The following is a 20,947-nucleotide window of genomic DNA, read 5'->3' as shown; positions in this document are numbered from 1 at the left end:
CAGGACTGGCAGAATAAACAGAACAAACTTGTTGGGAAGGAGCTGTTCGTGACATATGGTAGCAAGTGCTTCAGGATTACAGAGGATGGAGTTACATTGGATGTTCAGCAACTTGCTTCAAACCAGGAAGAAGCTGATACGCGGCTATTGTTGCATGCAGCTCATGCCGGGAAATCCAAATTCAAGTCAGTCGTCATAGTGTCAGAAGACACTGATGTCTTGATCTTGTGTCTGGCATTCTGCAGGAGGATACAGTGCAGGCTATACATGCGCGTCGCTGCAAAGGGCAGGAACAGGATACTTAGCATTGACAAAATGGAAGAAATGATGGGGGATGAAGTTTGTCTGGTCTACATGCATATACTGGATGCGATACAGTCAGTGCCTTTTCTGGTGTAGGCAAAATCAAACGCTTCAAGCTGATGTGCAAGGAAAAGGTGTTCTGCGATACTTTCGCAGCTCAAGGCGAAACCTGGTCCCTCACAATTGACATGTTGTCGGCACTGGAGTCATTCACCTGTCGCCTATATGCAGCCAGGACTCCCAAGACGGGCGTGAATGCCCTGAGGTTCAGCATGTGGCGAGCGAAGAAGGGGGGGGGAGTCGAGTCTGGACAACTACCTCCATGCAAGGACTGCCTGGAACAACATGCACATTGAGCAAACTATCAGTGTGCAGTCTGCCGACGGAGCTTGGAGGCCAATTCTGATGTGCCAGCTCCTGCGCCTGGGTATGGCTGGGTCGTTGTAGGGGACGGCAATCTGGATGTTCTGTGGATGAGTGGTCCACCTGCACCACAAGTCGTACTAGAGTTCATGTCATGCAAATGCCGCCGTGTTTGTGAACTCCCAACCTGCGAATGTATGGTCAATGACTTGAAGTGCACAGACGAGTGTAGGCTGAAAGACTGTACCAATATGACAGACGACATAGAGGACAACCTTACTGATGGCTATACTTCAGAGGAAGAATCTGACAGTGGGGAAGAATAAGTGTAAAGTTCAGAATCAGACAGCTGTTATCATTGCCTCCCACTATGTTGTATGTAATTACAAATGAAACATAGTTGTGAACATTGTATTTTCAGGGTACTTGTGGCGAATTACTTATGGCCACAAGTCTACAGTGTCAAAAAAAAAAAAAGATCAAGTCTTGTTTAGCCTGTCGTGCGTTCCGAATCATATATTTGGGGCCTGTTACATCCCCCCATTGGATTCCCCATACTTTCAACTCAATGTTTTTGCTACCATACATGAAAAATGTATTAACGAAGAAAAGGTATTTATTATGGGCGACCTTAATGCACGAATACCAAACCTCGAACGTTTTAACTCGCAAAACTGTTATTACACAAGAAACCCAGACACTAGATCAAACCAGCACGGTCAAATTATTTTCGATTTGTGCAAAGAGCTGAACGTTCAGTCTATAAACCACTTTAATAATAACAATCTTCACTGTGATGGCGGGATGACATTTCGACAACGTAAGATATGGATCTCGCAATTAGACTGGACCTTGTGCTCTACAGAAAGCATCTCGTTAATAAAATCATTTGAAGTTATTCGAGACGAAAATCTCCCGACTAATCATGCAGTCCATGATAGCTCTTCCGTTACAACTATAATGAACAGCGATCCGTGTTCCGTTACAAAATTTTGCCACAAAGTTCTTCAACAGATTTACGACTATTGATTCTTAACAAAAGTAAAATTTTCCATCTTGACTTATAGCATACCGCTCCATGAACACGACTAAATTCAGTTTATATTAATGGACTACTACTATATATCTAAGATGTGTATACTTTCATGCTTTACCCTCTGTATGTGATGGTGGTCAATAAATAATAATAATAATAATATTGGACAGCGGCAGTATGCTTTAACATATTGTGATGTAGGTGTGACATTTTCTATGCTGACTGCAATCAACGGCACTTTTATTTGGCACAGACTTACCTCTTCCCATTTCAGTTTGCAAATCGAGAAAACGCCGACGAGTATGGGCTCCAGTCGAACTTCTGCTAAGTCGGTCTCGTTGATTTTAAAGATATTGGAGAAAAACGCGTTTGAAGATTGAAAAAGTAGTTCATTATCATTAAATAAATTACATATATAAGGTAATTACACCATATTATTGTCATCAAAACACAAATTGATCTTGACAGTTAGATAATATATACATTTTACTTCGCAAACCTGCAAAGAAAAAAAAAAATCGGTTAGTTTGACCCTCAAAGAGCGCCCCCTCGCGGATAACGCCTAAAAACGAACATGGATGATGGGCCAGCAAACATTTTCGTGAAATATGTTATTTCTCACCAAAAAAGTAAGGTCTCCTTTTGCCCCAAATTTGATATTGAATTTTTGTCTAGCTCACGGACTAATTGTAGAGGAAGGATGCAATTCAGCACTATTTCTATCTCAGCTGGGTTGCAGAGTATAGTTAAAATCTCTGCCAACACAGATAAAGTTATTTTGATTATTAAGGTTATTCTGCTTCTCAAGGTAATATAGATGCATTTCAAGGCATCATTCTTTTCACACATTCCCGTGATCGCTGTCTCCGAATGTCCAGATTGGGAATCGTGAGAAGTCCAGTTTTCAGAGGTTGTCTGCTCAAGACAAACAATCAATTGAATGGAGCAGGAAAGTCAGTCACAGGTTGTGCGGGCAGTCGCTTCTAGAGCAGGACAGAGTGAGGATGTGCTGTGGGGTCATGGAGCCTTGTATCCAACATGGGCATTTGACTCACACTCCGTCCGTCTCCTGCAGTCCTTGTTTCTCTCAGTCCTCAATCCTAGCTACTCACAGCCATGAACAGGCCCCCTTCTCCTCGTCCCCTGACACAGAGGCATTGCCGTAAGAGCCCTCCTCACCAATCACTGAGCACTCCCTCGCCTAGCAACATAGTCGCGATCAATCAGAGGGAGCGGAGTCCAATCCAATAGGCACCGTGGCCAGAACATCGCCTTACTTGCCACTAATCAATAGAAGCTGAGTAAGAGAGAAGCTTCTTCCTCTTTGCCAGGGCAAGCGATGAGGGTGTGGAAATGAACGCTACGGTGTGGATAATGAAGCGCCATCCTCTCGCCTGGCTCCCACCCGGAAGAACAAAGGGACAAGAAACCTTAACCTTGTCTAGAAACTCGTGGTTACACCACCATCTTCCTATGGTGCACAAACAAAAAGGATGACTTGTCCCCAAACACAGGTCTTTAATAGAGCGAGAAAAATCCGATAATCTATGCAAGCACAAATGGGGTATATACTTCAATTCCAACAGCTGACGGACCACCACTCACCTCCCCCTCCAATACATATACTGTACCACAAAAGTGTAAGGAAAGACTTTAGCACAAAAGTTTTTGCAAAAATGAGATTACATTTTTTTTTTTTTTTTTTAACTCCAAGGAGAAAATTTTTCAACAATAACATATAGCAGATCCTTTTACTCACCAATGTCATTACATCATTGGCAAGGTCACGTGCAAGGTCACAGGTCAGGAAGCATGCAACTCCAGTAAGCGCCAATCCAGCCTCAAACTGGTTCTGACTATTCAAGTCCTTGTGAAGGGGTAGAAGAAGAGGGGATGGAAAGGAGAAACTGTTGTAACATAGTTTGGCATAACATGATGGCAAAGAATAACATATATATATATATATATATATATATATATATATATATATATATATATATATATATATATATATATATATTAGTAAAACTCATCTTGTATGTATGTATGTTCCTGAAATACAGCCAAAATGGTACATGACAGCACAAAATTTTTAAGGCCACCTTACTCACCATTCTCCTGCGGTGTGCAGTATCAAGTTTCGTTCAAATCGGGCAACGAAAAAAAATTAAAAAATCAATTCCCGATTCAGTCAAGTACTCGGGAGAATTTGATCAATGCAAACAACCTCAGCGGTATAGTTCGCTGGAGCTATCTTTTTTTTTCTTTAAATGATTTTTTTTCATCAGCCGCTGTCACAACAGGAACCCAACGGGTTTACGGGTCGTCTAGTGGCATTATATAACCGTAGTGGGTTATATAACGATACCTCAAAATATTCATAAAACTTGAACATCTCTATTATCGAAGCTTGGTACTTCTTCTGGTAGTTGGGGGCGAGTAAGAGGGAGTGAAGAGGTCATGTCTGTGGGGCAATGTACTTAAAAGAAATTGTTTGTGAAAAAAATTATTCTTGCTCTCCTCGAGGTGGTCCTTCTCTGAGTGAAGAGCTCCGATTTTTGGCAGATTCATGGTTTTGATAGGAGCCAAATTTATCTGTCAATGCCTCAACGACTCTCACATTCAGCTTTTTCTGTCGCCATTCCTCTTTCAGCCAATCAAACAACATAATCTCTGCCTCCTCTGTGGAGCTGGCAGGATAGCAAGATAGGTACTGAAAAATCTGACCTCCTGTAGTTCATATCCATTGATGTCGATCCTCAAGCTTTTATCTGAATTTATGACATCTTCGCTTTGATCTTCCTCACATGGATTCTCATTTTTGTAATCCTTCTGCGTTTCCGATATTGGGTGCAAATTTTAATCGTTCTGGGTCACTTTACATTCGGGCGTATACAGCCCCAACCCTCTGAATGATAATACAACCATATAGTCTATTATTTACTTATTCATTTTTTGTTTTTTAACTTATGTTTATAAAAAAAGAAAAAACAAAGTTCAAAGGAACTTGACCTTTTGACCTATAATAGCCCCCCCCCTCCCACTAAGAAAATATAAATACAACCTTCATAATTATGTATCCATGTAGTCATTTGAAGTAAGTCAGTATTTTTTTTTACAAGTGAAATAGGAGACTTTCAAACCGATGATTAATTTCTCTACGCTTACACGAACTGCTCACGACTTTTCACAGTTGGGTTTACAAATGAAAAAAAAAAAATTTACCTGCACCCCTACCCAGACTTGTATTGCTTTGGAAACATTTTAGAAGTGAGCATGTCTCGATAGTCTTCAGCTATGTTTTATGATATTGTCAGAGAATGTAAAAGGCCACGGTTCTCCACCGCCTTCTACATAATTCCCCGAGGCAAGACGACTTTGAAGAACTCCCCGATCAGGTTCTTTACTCAAAACTCGACTTGATGGAGGGATGATTTTGGACTTCCATGGACAGACAGGTAAGTTGTCCTTTATATATTTTATATTATTAGTGAAAGTGGGCCCACCAGCAGAAGGGTAGGGATCCATTGCGTACGGCGTCGCACGACTGTGCCTGGGAGAGAAAGTCCCAGCAGAAGTGTCCTGTATAACTATATTCAACCACAATGTATTTACATTGCCTCCACTACCGAAGGTGGAGAGAGGTTATGTTTTCACACCTGTCTGTCTGTCTGTTCGCAGGATATCTCAAAAAGTTGTGGACGGATTTGTCAGGAATTAAGTGGGCAGGTTAGGTGTGTGGCAAGGATGAAATCATTAGATTTTGGTGAAGATCATGATACGAACCTGGATCCGAGCATTTTTTTTTTTAATTTCTTAATTAATTCTTCACAATTGAGAGATGGGGCCAAACAATATATAGCACGATGTTTCAAAAAGTTGTGGATGGATTACGACAAAACTTGGTGAAAGAGTTAGATAATGAGGTAGAGGAGACTTTCTTGGTCGAGATTTTATTTAAGGTCAGCAGATCCAGCCCATCAGTGGGATACAAAACATAGACTGCTCAGCCTGGTGGAGGTATCCACTTGACAGAGTGCCGTTCTTGTTAATACAGAGTTTGTCCGTCATCAGCTTGTTATGAACTAAATGATGTGGCGCATGGCGCCTCACCATCGAGCTGTGCAAGTGGCATTCAGAGAGGGTTGCACAACAGGAGTTATCGGATGACCCACAAAACCCATGCTGTGTGGAAGCCCATCTTGGAATAGGGAGGGGGGTGGGAAGCGGCCATCATCAGCCTGTGGTGAACGAATTGATGAACTTGATAACGAACAAGAACATCGATGTAAGAATTTAGTCTTTTTTAAAAAGCTGGTATTTGAATGTTTGATGAATGTTAAAGTTCCTCAATAAACAGGATATAAAATTTTGTTTTGACAGGAAATCTTTTGTGAAGTTCAAAACAAGCACTCACTCCTTACTAACGCTCATGATGAGATTATGGACTTGTTGGAGAACTTATTGACTCACAAAACGAGTTCTTAAGTAATTTGCTTTTCTCCACTCACTTTGCTTATTTGTGCAAAGAAGAAGAGGAACAGGACCTCGTTTCATGATCACAGATGGTGATGAAGAAGATTCTACAACAGCCTTAGCGGTGCCGCCTCAGACTCTGCAACCTCCAATTGGATAGCTGAACACTGAACAGGCTCCTCCCACCTAGACAGTTGGGAGATGATGATGCGTCAGTGGAGAACGTCCAATCAGAATTGACTTTGTTGATAGGTGTCTATTAGACTGTTCTTCTTCATTACTCACTCACTTTTGTGTGAATTTCACCTGATGAGGGCAACAACGAAAAGCTTTGTGATTTTCTTTTTATGATAATGTCCTTCAAAATGTCTCTGTTTAGGCCTTAGTTATTTTAGAACTTGGATTACGGATCCGCCGACGGTATATTTGCCGAAATGAAATATAAATATAACACATTTTTAGCCTTTTATATTTATACATTTTCCGCTGAAGGTGCAACACTTTCAAAACCCGAAATGTAAACGTTGGCATTTATTTTCAAAATATAATTTCGTGCACGCGCGCGCCAAAATGCCGAGTCACCTTTAACGAAACTGTGCAGTAGAGCTGCGCAGTCGTCTTCGGTCATGGCATCTGAGCAGTGGCCAGCGTGGTTCAGATTGACTGTGGTTTCTGGGGCGAAAGTGATGGTTAAGAAGTATGTCAGCGGTATAAATTTGAGTGACTGTATTGGTGATTTAATCACGCAACATATTGACGACGAATATTCTGGCCGAGCGATCGCATCAATTCAGTGCAGCAGCAGGGATGATTCACAGGCTACTCGCGATCGTGCCGATTTTGTTTCCATCGAAAGTTGTACACCGATGTTCATATTGAAAGATTTCAGTGCCAAGTACGTCAAAGTTTCCCTGTGAGATGCTGATATTCTGCCTTGAACGGACCAGAAATCAGCCTTTGATATGCTCATGGGGATGGGGAGACAGTACGATCAGATGCCGACTGGAAAGTAAGAGCTGGTTATGGCTCTCATTGACCGTTTTGAGCATGTTGACTCCTAGTAGACACCTTTTTTAAATCATATCTAGCACTATGCACTGGTGTGCACGCACACATCTACGACTTGGACAGTAATTTTCTCAGCATTGTTTCCATTTGTTTGATGATCCACAGGTTTCTATAAGAAAAACATGCCAGACTATATTGTAAAAACAAGTTTTAATCCTTCTTTATTGTTTTTCACATCTGATGATACCATAAACATGGGCATCCTGCATTTGAATGGTCTTCCATCTTCAATGTTTTCTTAGATCCTCCTGGTCTGGGATTTATATTTATTCCCCCCCCCCCACCTACCCTTGTCTTTTCTATGGAACATTCGAAAAAAAAAATCATAAAAATATATAATTTCTAAAAATTGGAATTATATTTATATTTCGACCTACCGACCCTACATTTTAGCTGAAGAACTGCGTAAACCAAGTTATAAAATAACTAAGGCCTTATGTCTATATTAAAATTTTGTCGCACCAAGCATCTTTTTGAAACAAGTTCTGTTTGAATGACATTGGAGATGTTGAGCCGTTCCACATGAGGAAGATATTATGTGAGAGGTGAGACGAGTCTCTTACCAAACAAATATATGAGTATTAATTAATTATATAACAAGTAAATACAAAAATATATGTATTTATTTATTTTACAGTACTGTATTATCAATGCAGTGTGGCATGGATCTTGGAGCTCCCCAAGTTCCTCCTCCATCAAGTTTCTGAGGTTTATAGAAGTGGGGTGTATCGGCAGCGGTGTATTGGGGGGATGGGATCGGATATACCACAAGTGGGAGATTTGGGTAGCAATGGCAATGGGTTAGGGTACACCGGCAGGGTGGGGGTGTACCAAGCGATTCATAAATGGTCTATTACAAAACTCTTTACCTTCATCGGTCCATAATTTCTTTGGCTTCCTTTTGCTTTTATTAAATGCATGTTTGAAAGCTCCAACAACACCGACACCCATTATATTTTTGAAGAAACAACCAACACACATCCATCTAAAATCAATAATATTTGAAGCATACTTGTATCCCCTATCATTTTTAAGTTCAATTAAGTCACTTGACCATACATAAACCATCAACTACTTTGGAATAAACCTTCCTTCTTTTAAACCTTTCATAACCTCCTTGAGGCGTGAGGATTGGACATGGAACGCCGAAGTAATAATGATTTAAAATGTCATTTTCAGAATTCCAAGACAATTCCAAGTCCATCAACCAATTATTATTCATCATGCATTGCTTAGAAACCCTTCTGCAATGAAACTCAACGTGAGGATAATGCGTAATGAATGACGATGAGGAAAATCAGGGAGAAGTTTTTTGAACACGTTCGATTGACTGATTTTTAAACTCCAAAAGACAATTTACAATAAAGTACAAGATTTACCATGAACAGTGAGTGTCTCACCTTACGAATCAGGTTTGTCGTAAGCATCAGCACATCGGTGCCTTCATGGAAGGACTGAGCAGCTGCAAGGTAGCCAGTTCTCTGAGAAGGCACAAATAAAGGAATATGGGGATGGAAGCGAGATGGGTAAGACGATGAGTGCATGAAGATTTGCGAAAATGATGGAACATTATGTAAAAAGTAAATATTATGTAAAAAGTAAATATTATGTAAAAAGAAGTGCGTAAACGAACCAGAATACAAAATAAACCAGAACAGCACTCGGTAGAGCGCATACCTTCGCCAGGCTGAACAGCTTATGCTTGGTATCCCACTCATAGGCCGGATCTGGATCCGGACCTGAAACAAAATCTAATCGGCTTGTTCTCGTCACCGAAACCAAATCATCCAAGTAATTTTGTCATAACTCATCCATAACTGCTTGAAATATCTTGATTGATATATATTGGTTCACGAAAAAATATTTTCACAAAAAATATAAGTGACCACTATATTCGTTATTGTTGTGTGTCTGTCTGTATGTCTGTCTATGTCCCGAGCATAGCTCCGTGGGTTTTGATCCGATCCTGATGAAATTTTGGTGGGAGGTTTATATCATGATCTAGTTGTGTTTTCCTGAAAATGGGCGTGGTCCGCCTATTATGGGTGGAGCCATGCACAAAAAACATGCGTTTTTAGGGGGTAGCCTATTTCAATTTGCATCTTCTCCTAGGGGTTTTGTCGAATCTGACAGGGATTTCAGTATTTGGTGAGCCCAATGGCACCTGCATAGCCCCACGGAGCTCGATTTTTCATTTCCGTCCCTAGGTCAAGGTCACAAGGTCAAGGTCAAAAGGTCATGAACTTAGAAAATTTCGAATTTTGACATAAAAATCAGACGACCGCCCAAACTTTGAGAGCGAGGATGACAATAATATTTATGCATAATCTTGGTCATTCCCCACCTAAAGTCTTGAAACCATTTTTCTCCATCTCGAACACCTTGCCCGTGGCACCCCCTTAATGTTTGTTTTTATGCTGATTTCATCAAAGTATGGATAATCCGAGGAGTGTGAAATGCCATATAGCCTATATGATGTTATATTGTTCCTGGAATGTTCCAGAGGATGTTTTGCACCAAAGGTCATAATCCTTGACCTTTGACCTTTAAAGTTCACAAAGGTCAAATTTTCAAATCTGTGGGAATCGAACCGGGTTTTCTACCTTCTTCGACGAACTAATTCCATTAAGCTATAGCACGTATCCTGTTTCCTTATTTTAATGTCCACAACATTGTTTTGTGACCTTTTAAGGTAATGCAAAAGTCAAATTTTTTAAGTTGTTGAACGAAACCGGGTTTTTGACATTTTGCAGCTAATAACCTGTCACTCGTACCACATCATGTTGATAATTTTTATAACTTGGTCAAACATTATCACAATGTCTCATCCTTGACTTCTGAAACAATCAACATCGTCAAACGTCAAATACCGCTCGTGAACCATCGTCGTCTTCAGACTTGTACATATATCATCAATATCACGATATTTCAATCATATATAGCCCTTCCACTCAGTAGTGAAGAATCACTTTTAAAAATTAATAAATAAACATTTCTCGCATCCAGATCCGAGTCTTCACTAAAATCGAATCACCTCTTCCTCATCACACACACCCAACCTATCCACCAAATTTTGTCTGAATCCGTCCATATATTTTTGAAATATCCTGCTCACAAACAAACAAACAAAGACAGATAAAAAGACAGACGAGTGAAAAGATAACCTCCATCCACCTTCGGTGGCGGAGGTAACTAGAGCAAAGTCGATGGTGCACAATCACAAATCCCCATGTTTTCCACTTCATGCAAGATTGAAAGGTGGCAAAAAGGTCCACCAGGAACACCGGGAACAAAAAGGTCCACCTGTTACACCGGGAACAAAAAGGTCCATCAATTTCGAATTTTGAGTTTTAAAAAATTCCCATTTTGACCCCTGTGATTCCAAGTCCCGACCGTCTGAGGTATGAACTGGGGGTCAAAACCCCAATAAAAGTTTCATATTTCATGCGTCCTGCAATATTGATTATATATATATATATATATATATATATATATATATATATATATATATATATATATATATATATATATATAGTATATACAAAGTTTCACTGAAAAAATTTTTTCAATGCGCCCGTAATTACATTTTGGTATTTTACCTTTTGATATCACCCCAGGGGAAGGGCCAAAAAATATACAGTTCTCACACCTTCCTTCCCATGTGGTGATCACACCTACCAGGTTTTGGTGAATTTCTGCACAACTGTTTAGGTGGAGATAGCGTGACGGAAGGACAGACAGAGACGGCCGATTACAATATGGGCAGTTCGTAAATCTGAGCCCCGAGCACGTAAACCGCTCCATTCCCCATCGATAATTAATTCATCGGATCAAATGTACTGAAGTGATCTTTCAAGAATGGCACACCTTTGCTGTCAACAGCAGTTTCCCACAAAATGTTTGAGGCTGGTCTGCTAATCTTTTTTGTTTTTTTGTTGAGAGTTGAATGCGATTCTAAAGGGGAACATGAATTCTTCACCTCCTTTTCTCAGAAAATGCACGGTAATGTACAGCCCAATATATTTATCAACAGCTCTTTTGTGAAATGATTTTCACAATAAGTGAATTGAAGCAGAACACATTCCTCACCTTGTGAGCAAATTTTGGTGAACTCATCACTTCAATGGTGTTGAAAGCTGCCCATCCAATATCATAGCCCAGCATCTGAAGCTGTTAAAGAAGAGGACAACTCACGATCATCACTGACCCTTCCAATTCAACATTAACCCCCACCCCCTACCCCTCATGAACTGTTACATACATAATTAAGCTTGGCGATCGCGTTCGCCTTGACTGCGATGTTGTCCTGTTTCAGCTCCTGTTTCACCTCATCAATGCATTGAGCCACGTACTTTGACTGTAGAATACATAAATGGGAGGGGGTTATTGTCAACAACTTTAATAATCAAGTGAACTACGATTCAAAGAAAGGTAATACACATTGTACAAGTTAGCCAATAAGGCTTGTTCAACCACTTCCACAAGCCTGGTGTTGGCTTAGTGGTTAGGGCGATGGCTTGGGATCCTAGGGTCCTGAGTTCAAGCCCCGTTGGCCGCTGAATTAATATACACCAGGAGATTGACTCAGCCTGTCATCCTTCCCAGGTCGGCAAAATGAGTACCAGTGTACTGGTAAGGGGGACACTGCATCAGCGGCAAAGCCGCGTCTCACCCAATGATGCAACCAGCAGCCACAGGCTGCACGAGAGATAGAGAGATAGAGAGATAGAGAGATAGAGAGATAGAGAGATAGAGAGATAGAGAGATAGAGAGATAGAGAGATAGAGAGATAGAGAGATAGAGAGATAGAGAGATAGAGAGATAGAGAGATAGAGAGAGAGAGAGAGAGAGAGAGAGAGAGAGAGAGAGAGAGAGAGAGAGAGAGAGAGAGAGAGAGAGAGAGAGAGAGAGAGAGAACCACCTCCACTATGCTCAGATTCTTTCTCGTGGCGATAACTCTCAACGCTCCCACTTTGTAATGGAAACGTCATATCATGAATGTTTATACCAACTCTAACTGCCAATTGTTTTTCTTTTGAAAAGCACATTTTTAGCACATCAGCAATTTTGCACACATACAAACTGCAGTATCTCCTCAGATAACAAATATAAAGCACATTTCCTTCAAATAGGCATTTAAACAAGACGCCAGCCTCGCTCTTGAAAAAATCACTCAATTATCTTATCATCAAGTCCCCCACCATCTTCCTCAACTGCATATGGTCACAACTTCTGCTATGACCACAGGTTGTGTGTGCTCAGAATGATACAAGAGACCTGAAAATATTGTTGTATTCCATTACATTCAAGAAGTGTCAGATAATAATGAAAAGAACACCAGCAGACCTGATAAATCTTCTCCCTTGCCTGGAGTGGCGACAAACAATCCGTGATACGCATAAAAATAAATAACTAAATAAAAAAGAAAGAGTCTGTTTTCCAACCTTTTAAGCATAATGACAGCACCAGTATGATCAGCTCACTGTGACATCAAGGGGGTCCTGCAGAATTTTTAAAGCCTCAATGGCAGGTTCATTATGTTACAGACAGAGAAAAGAGTTCAGCCATGTTGGAGTACAAACAGCACAGCATAGTTCCCCCTACTATCTACGATTGCTTGAACATCCTTTTGGATTATAGACAGAGCTCGGCACCTAGCTGCGCATAGCATGACGACAGATAGAATCCATGTCATATATATTGTCTCAATCTACACAAAGCTGGGGGTTGCGCGACAAGATATTTTCTGCTTGTGGGTTGTGCTTACAAACAGATAGATAAATTTATTAAATGAAGAACTAGAGAGTTCATGGAACACCATACCCCACACAGTCTTGAGAAAAAAAAATAAAAAAGGTAATGAGTAGGGTCTGTGAGCGGCAAATTTAATTGGTCAAGATGATGTAAAATGCTGTAATATTTTGGGCAAATAATGCTGAACGGAAGGTTTTTTTTTTGAAAGTGCCAACGAAGCGATTTGTTTTCTCGTGTTCAGTTTGTGTTCTTCAGTGTCCTACAGTGATTACAATTCAATTGAAATAAAATAAGCGTTTTAAACATTATGGAAAAATAACTTTTCAAAAGTTTACCACCATTCGTGATGCTTCTTACCACCACCACCACCCTTAACACGTTGCATCAGTTATTCGTGCCTATTGTTTGTGTCCTTTATAACATCTTTAAAAACCTGTTTGGAATGATTTTCAAATTTTGAGTGCCAGACAAAATAAATAAAAACATTACCTCAATCCTCTCTGCGAATGCGCGATCAGAACGAGAATCCGTACAATTTGCAAATCTGGTGCCAAAGTACTGCTAAACTGCAGGTTTATGTTCCAATTCCTGTTCAAAGTAGGAATCATCTGAAACCAATAAAAACTGACCAATTCTATTGACAAAGTTGTTCCTCGAAAATAAACTGACGTTTGCAGATAGACAGGACAGACAAGACAGACAGACAGACAGACAGACATAGTGAACCAATTGCTTTAATGCACTTTTTGCTTCACGTTCACAGGCTAATGAGTGCGCAGTACGAGCTCAATATTTATGCACAGTCGAAGTGCCACCAGCACAGTTCAAGCTCTGTCGCTTTATCAGCAGAGGCGATGAACCTCCACCAATTGAGTTTTGCTTTTGGATAATTTTGTTTATGGAGTTTTGGGATTTTTTTCTGGAATTGTCCAAAGTATAACTACCTTTCCGTCAATTTACTTCACTGGGAAACTGTCGCATTCTTAAGTTAGTGACTACTATGCTGTCGAAAGACGTTCCGAGCAAATATTCCACACTATTCGGAACAAATTCCCTCACAAAGAGAACCTGCGATTCCTAGTTAGCTTCCACTTTCTTTCCATGCACACGTGAGGCGTACAAAAGAACGTGCTCACATGGCGACAATCCTTGTGTGAACAGAAGCACAGTTTTTTTTTTTGTTATTTTTACCTCCACAACCGAAGGTGAAGGAGGTTATGTTTTCACCCCTTTCTGTCTGTTTGTTTGTCTGTTTGTCTGTTTGACTGTGTGCAGGATATCTCAAAATGTTGTGGACGGATCCGGATGAAATTTTGTGGGCAGATTCGGTTTGTGACACAGACAAACTGATTAGATTTTTGTGAAGATCCGGAACCGGAACCGACAACTAGAATTTTTTAAGTAACTCTTCACCATTGAGAGATTGGGCTAAAACGATCTCAAAAAGTTGTGGACGGATTCGGATAAAGCTTGGTGGACACGGTGTGTGTGTGTGTGTGTGTGTGTGTGTGTGTGTGTGTGTGTGTGTGTGTGTGTGTGTGTGTGTGTGTGTGTGTGTGTGTGTGTGTGTGTGTGTGTGTGTGTGTGTGTGTGTGTGTGTGTGTGTCAAGGACGAATTGATTTGATTTTGGAGAAGATCTGAATCCGAGAATTATTTAATTTTCAAAATGATTCTTCATCATTGATAGATAGGGTCAAAAACGATATACAGCACGATATCTCATAAATGTCATGGGCCCCGATAAGCTCTCATGGATCAGGCATTGCGTGGCAGAGGTATGTGCTCTACAGAGTGCCCTTCTAGTTTTAAATAGGTCGATTCCCTTTCTCAAAGAGTTTAATTCGCTTTGGGCACTGTTCACATTACAGAGGCACTTCTCTATTAGCTACTTCATGATAGGTTGAAAATCAATAGCTAGTTTCCATGTACATCGGCATCAAACTGGTGGAACTAGGTGATCTACTCGTATAATATAATCTGAGATATAATTATCTAGTTCCGTAAAGTAGTGTCCAACTTCTGGTGACGTTCTTGATCAGATTTCACCAAAAATCCCTCTCCTGCACTGCCTCCCAAAGCTCTGGCAAAGACAGCTTGGTTGCAGCCTTTATCCTACCCATCCAGCACATTCAAGGTTTGCCTGCTCCAAATATAATGTCGTGTCCAGGGGGTTTGCCCCTACCTGGAGGGATAGCCGAGATTATTGGCATGGCGGGATGGGAGGGCGGAAAGGATGGAGGACACGAGTTTATACTCGAACCCACGACAAATAAACAACACAAGCAACTTAAATAAATATGGGGTTTAATGAAAATAAATGAAATAGTTACAAATGGTAATAATTCAAAGTGTAATAATAAAAACGGAACATGAGGTGAACTAAATCAAATTTTGAGGCACCTCCACACAGACTTTAATGCAGACAAGGGAACAGATAAAACAAAACAAAAATCCCTCCTTTGTCCCGGCACTCAGCTGTGTGCCCAGAGATGAATTTCTGAAGCTTGGGGCTCGCCAAACCACATCGTTACTGCGTGGGAAAACGCACCCAAAATGGCGCCCAGCCGCTCTCTGGGAGGGAAATTCTGGTGGTGGTACTCAACACCAGGGCTCAAAAACCACCGTGCAGCTTCTTTCATCAATCGCATTTGCCGACGCCACTCCTCTGCAGAATGGCACAGTCTTCTTCCCCGATGGCAGAACACGAGGCTTTGGAGGCACGTCTCACACAACCCAGCCAACAGTCCGTGGCCAATGTCTTGCTCCATCACGTGAGCAAATTCACCTCAGTGCGAACACGAGAATCGTGCAGCCTTCTTCACCATGTCGAGGAAAAGCTAGCTGTAATGCCCTTCTCTTCCAACCGCCGTCTCCTCACTGGCTTCTGCCCCGCTCCTTCTCCTACATGTCTCAACTCCGATCCTAACTCCCCCCGCCCCCCTTCTTCATGTCACACCCAATCATCCACTCCGGGGGTGTGGCTTGCTAGTTGGCATTCCTGGAGGTGGGGTTTTCGCCTGCTCGGAAATGTCTGGCTCAGTTGTTGTTTTAAGGACTCAATTCCATTTTAATCGCCAACTTGGAAATGCAAAGACATAGGAAAAGGTCACAGAAGGGTAATCACAAATTGGCAGAAATTATCCTTAAACCCTACCTAATTAACACAGCACCACCACCCCCAGCTCACAGTTTCCCGACTTAATTTACATTGAGATGTCTCCTACACGCCCACAGATCAAGTTGCTCTATACAAATCCTATCTTTCCCATGAAATTCTTCCATCTACTCCACAAGCATAACAATAATATAACAGATAATATAATATAATACAATGAGCAGTGGCCCATGGAAAATCCACGCAATATAAAATGTCACTACAAGTCCTCAACTCCCACCCCAAGTCATCAAACCCCCCCCCCTTTCCCATTACAAACCCCAAGTCCTCAACTTCCCTCTCCCACCGCTAAGACTTCAACTCCCTCACCTAAACAAGCCTTCAAACCCCCTCCTCACACCATCCCCCCCAAAAAAAAAAACTTCAACCTCCACACTCTGGCCCACTGGTCCATCTATGTTCTCACCACAGCTCCAACTCCCCCATCCTCCCCTTCCAGCCTCCGAACAAAATTGATCACTACATAGTTCATTACCTCATCAAAACAGTGGAATATTTAAGTCTGTCCCCTACCCTATTGTTGTATCACTGACTTCACAGAAACGATTGAAATCAGCGACTGTATGGCTCTTACATTTCATGGCCGATCACGGTCACCTGTCCAACTCAATCCCATGAGAAATGCGGAAACCCCATCAAATTGCAAGTCTCAAGTGACCACGAGCTGCCTAATTGTGCCAATAAACAACCCCAAAGCAACTATCTTCTTCCTGATGCATATTTACACATAGTTTAAGAAAATAATTACGAATGCTTTCTTTCACAATTTTATGAGATTCAGGCAACTCCTCAGACAAAGACCAAAACTGGGTTTGAAGCAAAAACGTGTTCACCGCTTATGTGCATATATAATACATCATGGTTATACAACACGGATAGATTCCAATTGCACTGGCCCGTTGGCTGACACCAGAGGCCTGAAGCCTGAGACCTATACTTACTGTGGCCTTCCCAAGGTCTATTGGTCCAAACTTACAATATTTGATGAACCTTTTAACAGCCACGTAAGTCATTTTACACTGAAGGGCAAACTATGAGAGAAGGCATGACGATTGTGAACATGACAGCTCCGAACAGGTTTTTGCTTTGCAAGGCACCAACATAGTGGCCGTACGATTTTTCAGGTTATAATTGTGGGTGGAGTAAAGCCAGCTGTCCCACTAATGGATGGAAAAGAATGTTATGCAGACAGACAGACGAATAAGCGTTCGATTACATATATAATATAATGTAATAAATATATCTGCTCCTTCCAATGCATTTATTTGACAGTGATGTTCACCCAACCCAGCACACTTCTCTCCAATAACACAACCTTTGTTCTGCTTTGATGCTCTCAATATGAAAATGCCCGAATTCAGAAAAAGATGAAAGCAAAAGCCTAGAACCGGGAGTCTTTCAAGTGGCACAGAAAATAGAACCTCCCCCCCCCGCCCGACAAATAATTTGAAACAACAATAAAATACTGGCCAATAAATGCCTGCCATCCAATTCTTGAAATACTACAATGGCTTAAATTTCACTGAAATGTTCATTGAACTTCTGCCTGAGTCAGTCATGACATTCACAGCCCAGTCAAAATAAGACGCAATAATGCAAATCTGTGCCTCAGAATAACCAACTGCTATGGAGACAGCCCTTGCGTGTACAGAGTCTATGTGTGATTGCAAGTGTAAATTAAAAAAATAACAATAACAAACTAATATGGAGCAGATCCTCATAAAGCACCCCCCCCGCCCCTACAACCCCCCAAAAAATGTTGGGTTTCCGGTAAAATGCTGCTCAATAAATGGGGTAGGTAGGTAGGGATTTTTTTTGGACATATTTAAATGGAAGCTGTAAAGTATTTCAGATTCTACACCTTTACAACCAGAAAGTGTACCTTGATAGTTGAAAAGATGTAGAAACATGAACTTTAACATGTCCAACGTGAGATACAAAATTAGGGGTAAACAGTATTGTGTACACAAGTCAGAGGATTAAATCATACCAATTTAGTATCTCTACTCAGTTTCCTTTAAACAGTGAAGCTGGTCTCAGCAGTGATAAAGACAGCATATCATTAACATGGCTCAACAGGACATGTGAAGGAATTGAAGAATGCTAATCTCCCATTCATCATCCCTGAAAAACAATGGTATATTCAGATATTAGACCCTTTCCAGTTGACAAAAATCATAGATTATGCCCTTTGGGGGTATCCATGAAGTACATACTCCTCAAAATAAGGTTTAACCCACCCACCACCACCAACTAATGCACTTTAAATTTAATCTGCATAATACAGCAACATAGCAATAGTTATACACCCCCCCCCCACCCACCAATATATACCCACCTCTCTTTTCCCCACTCCCCTCTAATGCCTGGTGTTGGCTTATTGGTTAGGGTGGCGGGTTTTGGATCCTCGGGTCCTGAGTGCAAATGCCGCTCAGCTGTTGAATTAATACCAGGTGGGGTTAACTCGACCTGTCATCTTTCCGAGGTCGGCAAAATGAGTGCCAGCATTCTGGTATCCGGTGTCGGAGTGACGACCCGTCCAGGATTGTGCCCAATAGCCAAGGAGACTGCTTAGGCAGCACCAACGCTCTGCACAGAGTATGGTTCCAATCTTCTTCTCCTCCTCCTCCTCCTCCTCTCCTCCCACTCTGCTTTTCCTCCTCCCTCCCTCCTCTCTCCTCACCTCTTCACTTCCCCCACTCCCCACCCCTCCTCCCCTGTATTCCTGTCAGCAAAGCGACAGGTGGTATTTGCTGATATAAAATAAAATGTGCATACTGGACTGTGTCGGGTATAAACAGGCCCCTCCCCTAACAAAGTACAGTACCTTTAATAAAGGCACACACGAAACTGAAATAATGATAAGATGTTGCAATTTTTCTTGCTTTGTAACAAAACTGGCTTAAAATAACTTTCAAGAAATTCAGGTCTATATTTTAAAATATTAATTTGCACTTTGTTTTCGATTTTACACTGATGTTCACAATAAGCTTCGTCTTCACAACATACCTTTTAGTTGTTTTTTGGTGGTCGCCGTTTTTCACCACACATAAGTATGTCAAATGCAGACTTCATGGGTCTGACACCTTGTGCGTCTTGGTGACTACATCGGCACTTTAAGTGAAAAGAACAAACATCAAATGTCTGCACGGCAACCATGAGTTCTGTCAAAATGGGGAATGTCTGTCTATCCAGGGTCCATTTTCCGACTTTGAACAAGACACCATCGATGTGTCCCAGGTGGGTTGTGCAATGTTTTTAAAATGTTGATAAAACTTTCTGACCCCTTAACTGAAATAAACAGCCACTGATTTTCTCTGTGGAGACCACAGTGGTCAACAATGGCCCAGAGTAATGCCATTCATAGCAGACATAAAATTTCCGCCCTCCAAAGTAAACCCTGGCAAAATAATAATAATAATAATAATAATAATAATAATAATAATAATAATAATAATAATAAAAGTTGGGGTCAACAGGAATAGGTCAGGTTACCGGAAACTCAACATTATATTTTTTCGGCCGAAGCGTCCAAATGGGCAATAATGAATGATATAAAATAAATTGTCCAAATGTCCAAAGATGGTAAATGTTTCCAACTTTTAGGCAATGCAGGACAGACAATACAATGCAAGATTTGCAATATCCAAGTCAGGCACAATCCTTCAACTTATGAGGGTGCTTCAAATAGAAATCATCTTTTGTTTAAACTCACAATTAAGCTTGTAGGTTTTTTACAAAAAAATATATACTTCCATTACTTTTCATGCATCATCTAGCTTTGAAAACTCAAAACACTTGTCGCATTTGAATGGAAACTTCTTATGACTTCAGCGTACCAAATCCTTAGGGCGTGTACACCTAGCCAACGCAGGACGCCATTCCTAGTAGCCTTGTTCATCACATACTTTTTGTCCCAATGTACTTTTTTTAAATAAATAAATAAATAAATAAATAAAGATTTCCTTTACAGCCGAATACCACCATATTCTGCAGCCAATTGTTTGTAAATTTCAACAGACTCGATGATTTTGCAGACTAGAAATTTCATAAATCCCGCCGTTTCACCCTCTTTGTTATCATCTCATTTGCCACAATGTTCATTTTTGATGCTTGCATTAAAAGTGGGAAACACATCATTGTGGGTATTGGTTTACCAACATTACAAAAACAAAATTCCCTCCAAGATCTAAACACATAAACCTACCTCATCGATTCAAGCCAATTTTTCATTTTCATCAGGTTATACAAATGGACTGGAAAGCATACGCTTTCATGAACAAATGATTACAAATACTCGATGGAATAAGACTCCTCATTAAAATGCAAATAATGTGTGCAAAGTCTGATTTCTGAAGCTGCATAGACTCTGACTCACTTGGCAATCAAAGGTTATAAAATATAAAGCATTAGTCATATTTCTTTACATAAGTAGAGAGTTTATAGAATACCGACTGTGCAGGGAAAGGTATTTTCTTAAAAGGTATTATTAAACGGAAGCATGAATTTGATTGGTTGTGATGACGTAAAATGCCGTTTAAGATTTGCTCAAAAACACTGCTAAACGAAAGGTTTCTTGAAAGTGCCAAAATTGAAAGTTCTAGTGTTCAAGTATATAATTCAATTGAAATAAAATAAAGATTGTAAAGGTCATAGGAAAAAAAATTCAGAAGTTTACTGCCTTTTGTGCAGCATCTTTTACACCACCGTATTTAATATGTTATGCGAGTTATTCGTGCCTGTTGTTTGTGTCTTTTACAACATCATTAAA

General features: G+C 40.7%; 1 protein-coding gene across 4 annotated transcripts in view; it reads right to left on the bottom strand.

Moving 5' to 3' along the window:
• Positions 1 to 20,947, bottom strand: part of AP3D1 (adaptor related protein complex 3 subunit delta 1) — a 138,509-nt gene that overhangs the window by 108,850 nt on the left and 8,712 nt on the right. For all 4 annotated transcript variants that reach the window (XM_085886183.1, XM_085886184.1, XM_085886185.1 and 1 more), the window contains exons 2-5: positions 11,508 to 11,603; positions 11,336 to 11,416; positions 8,647 to 8,727; positions 3,462 to 3,569 (exon numbers count right to left, since the gene is read on the bottom strand). In XM_085886183.1, coding sequence (XP_085742309.1) covers positions 3,462 to 3,569; positions 8,647 to 8,727; positions 11,336 to 11,416; positions 11,508 to 11,603 — 366 coding nt within the window. The remainder of the gene's footprint in view (positions 1 to 3,461; positions 3,570 to 8,646; positions 8,728 to 11,335; positions 11,417 to 11,507; positions 11,604 to 20,947) is intronic.

Source organism: Eptatretus burgeri, chromosome 6 (genome assembly GCF_056783735.1).
Source record: "Eptatretus burgeri isolate ZD-2024b chromosome 6, Ebu_testis_v1, whole genome shotgun sequence".
NCBI classification, from domain to species: Eukaryota; Metazoa; Chordata; class Myxini; order Myxiniformes; family Myxinidae; genus Eptatretus; species Eptatretus burgeri.
This window is presented reverse-complemented; position numbering and strand designations above follow the sequence as displayed.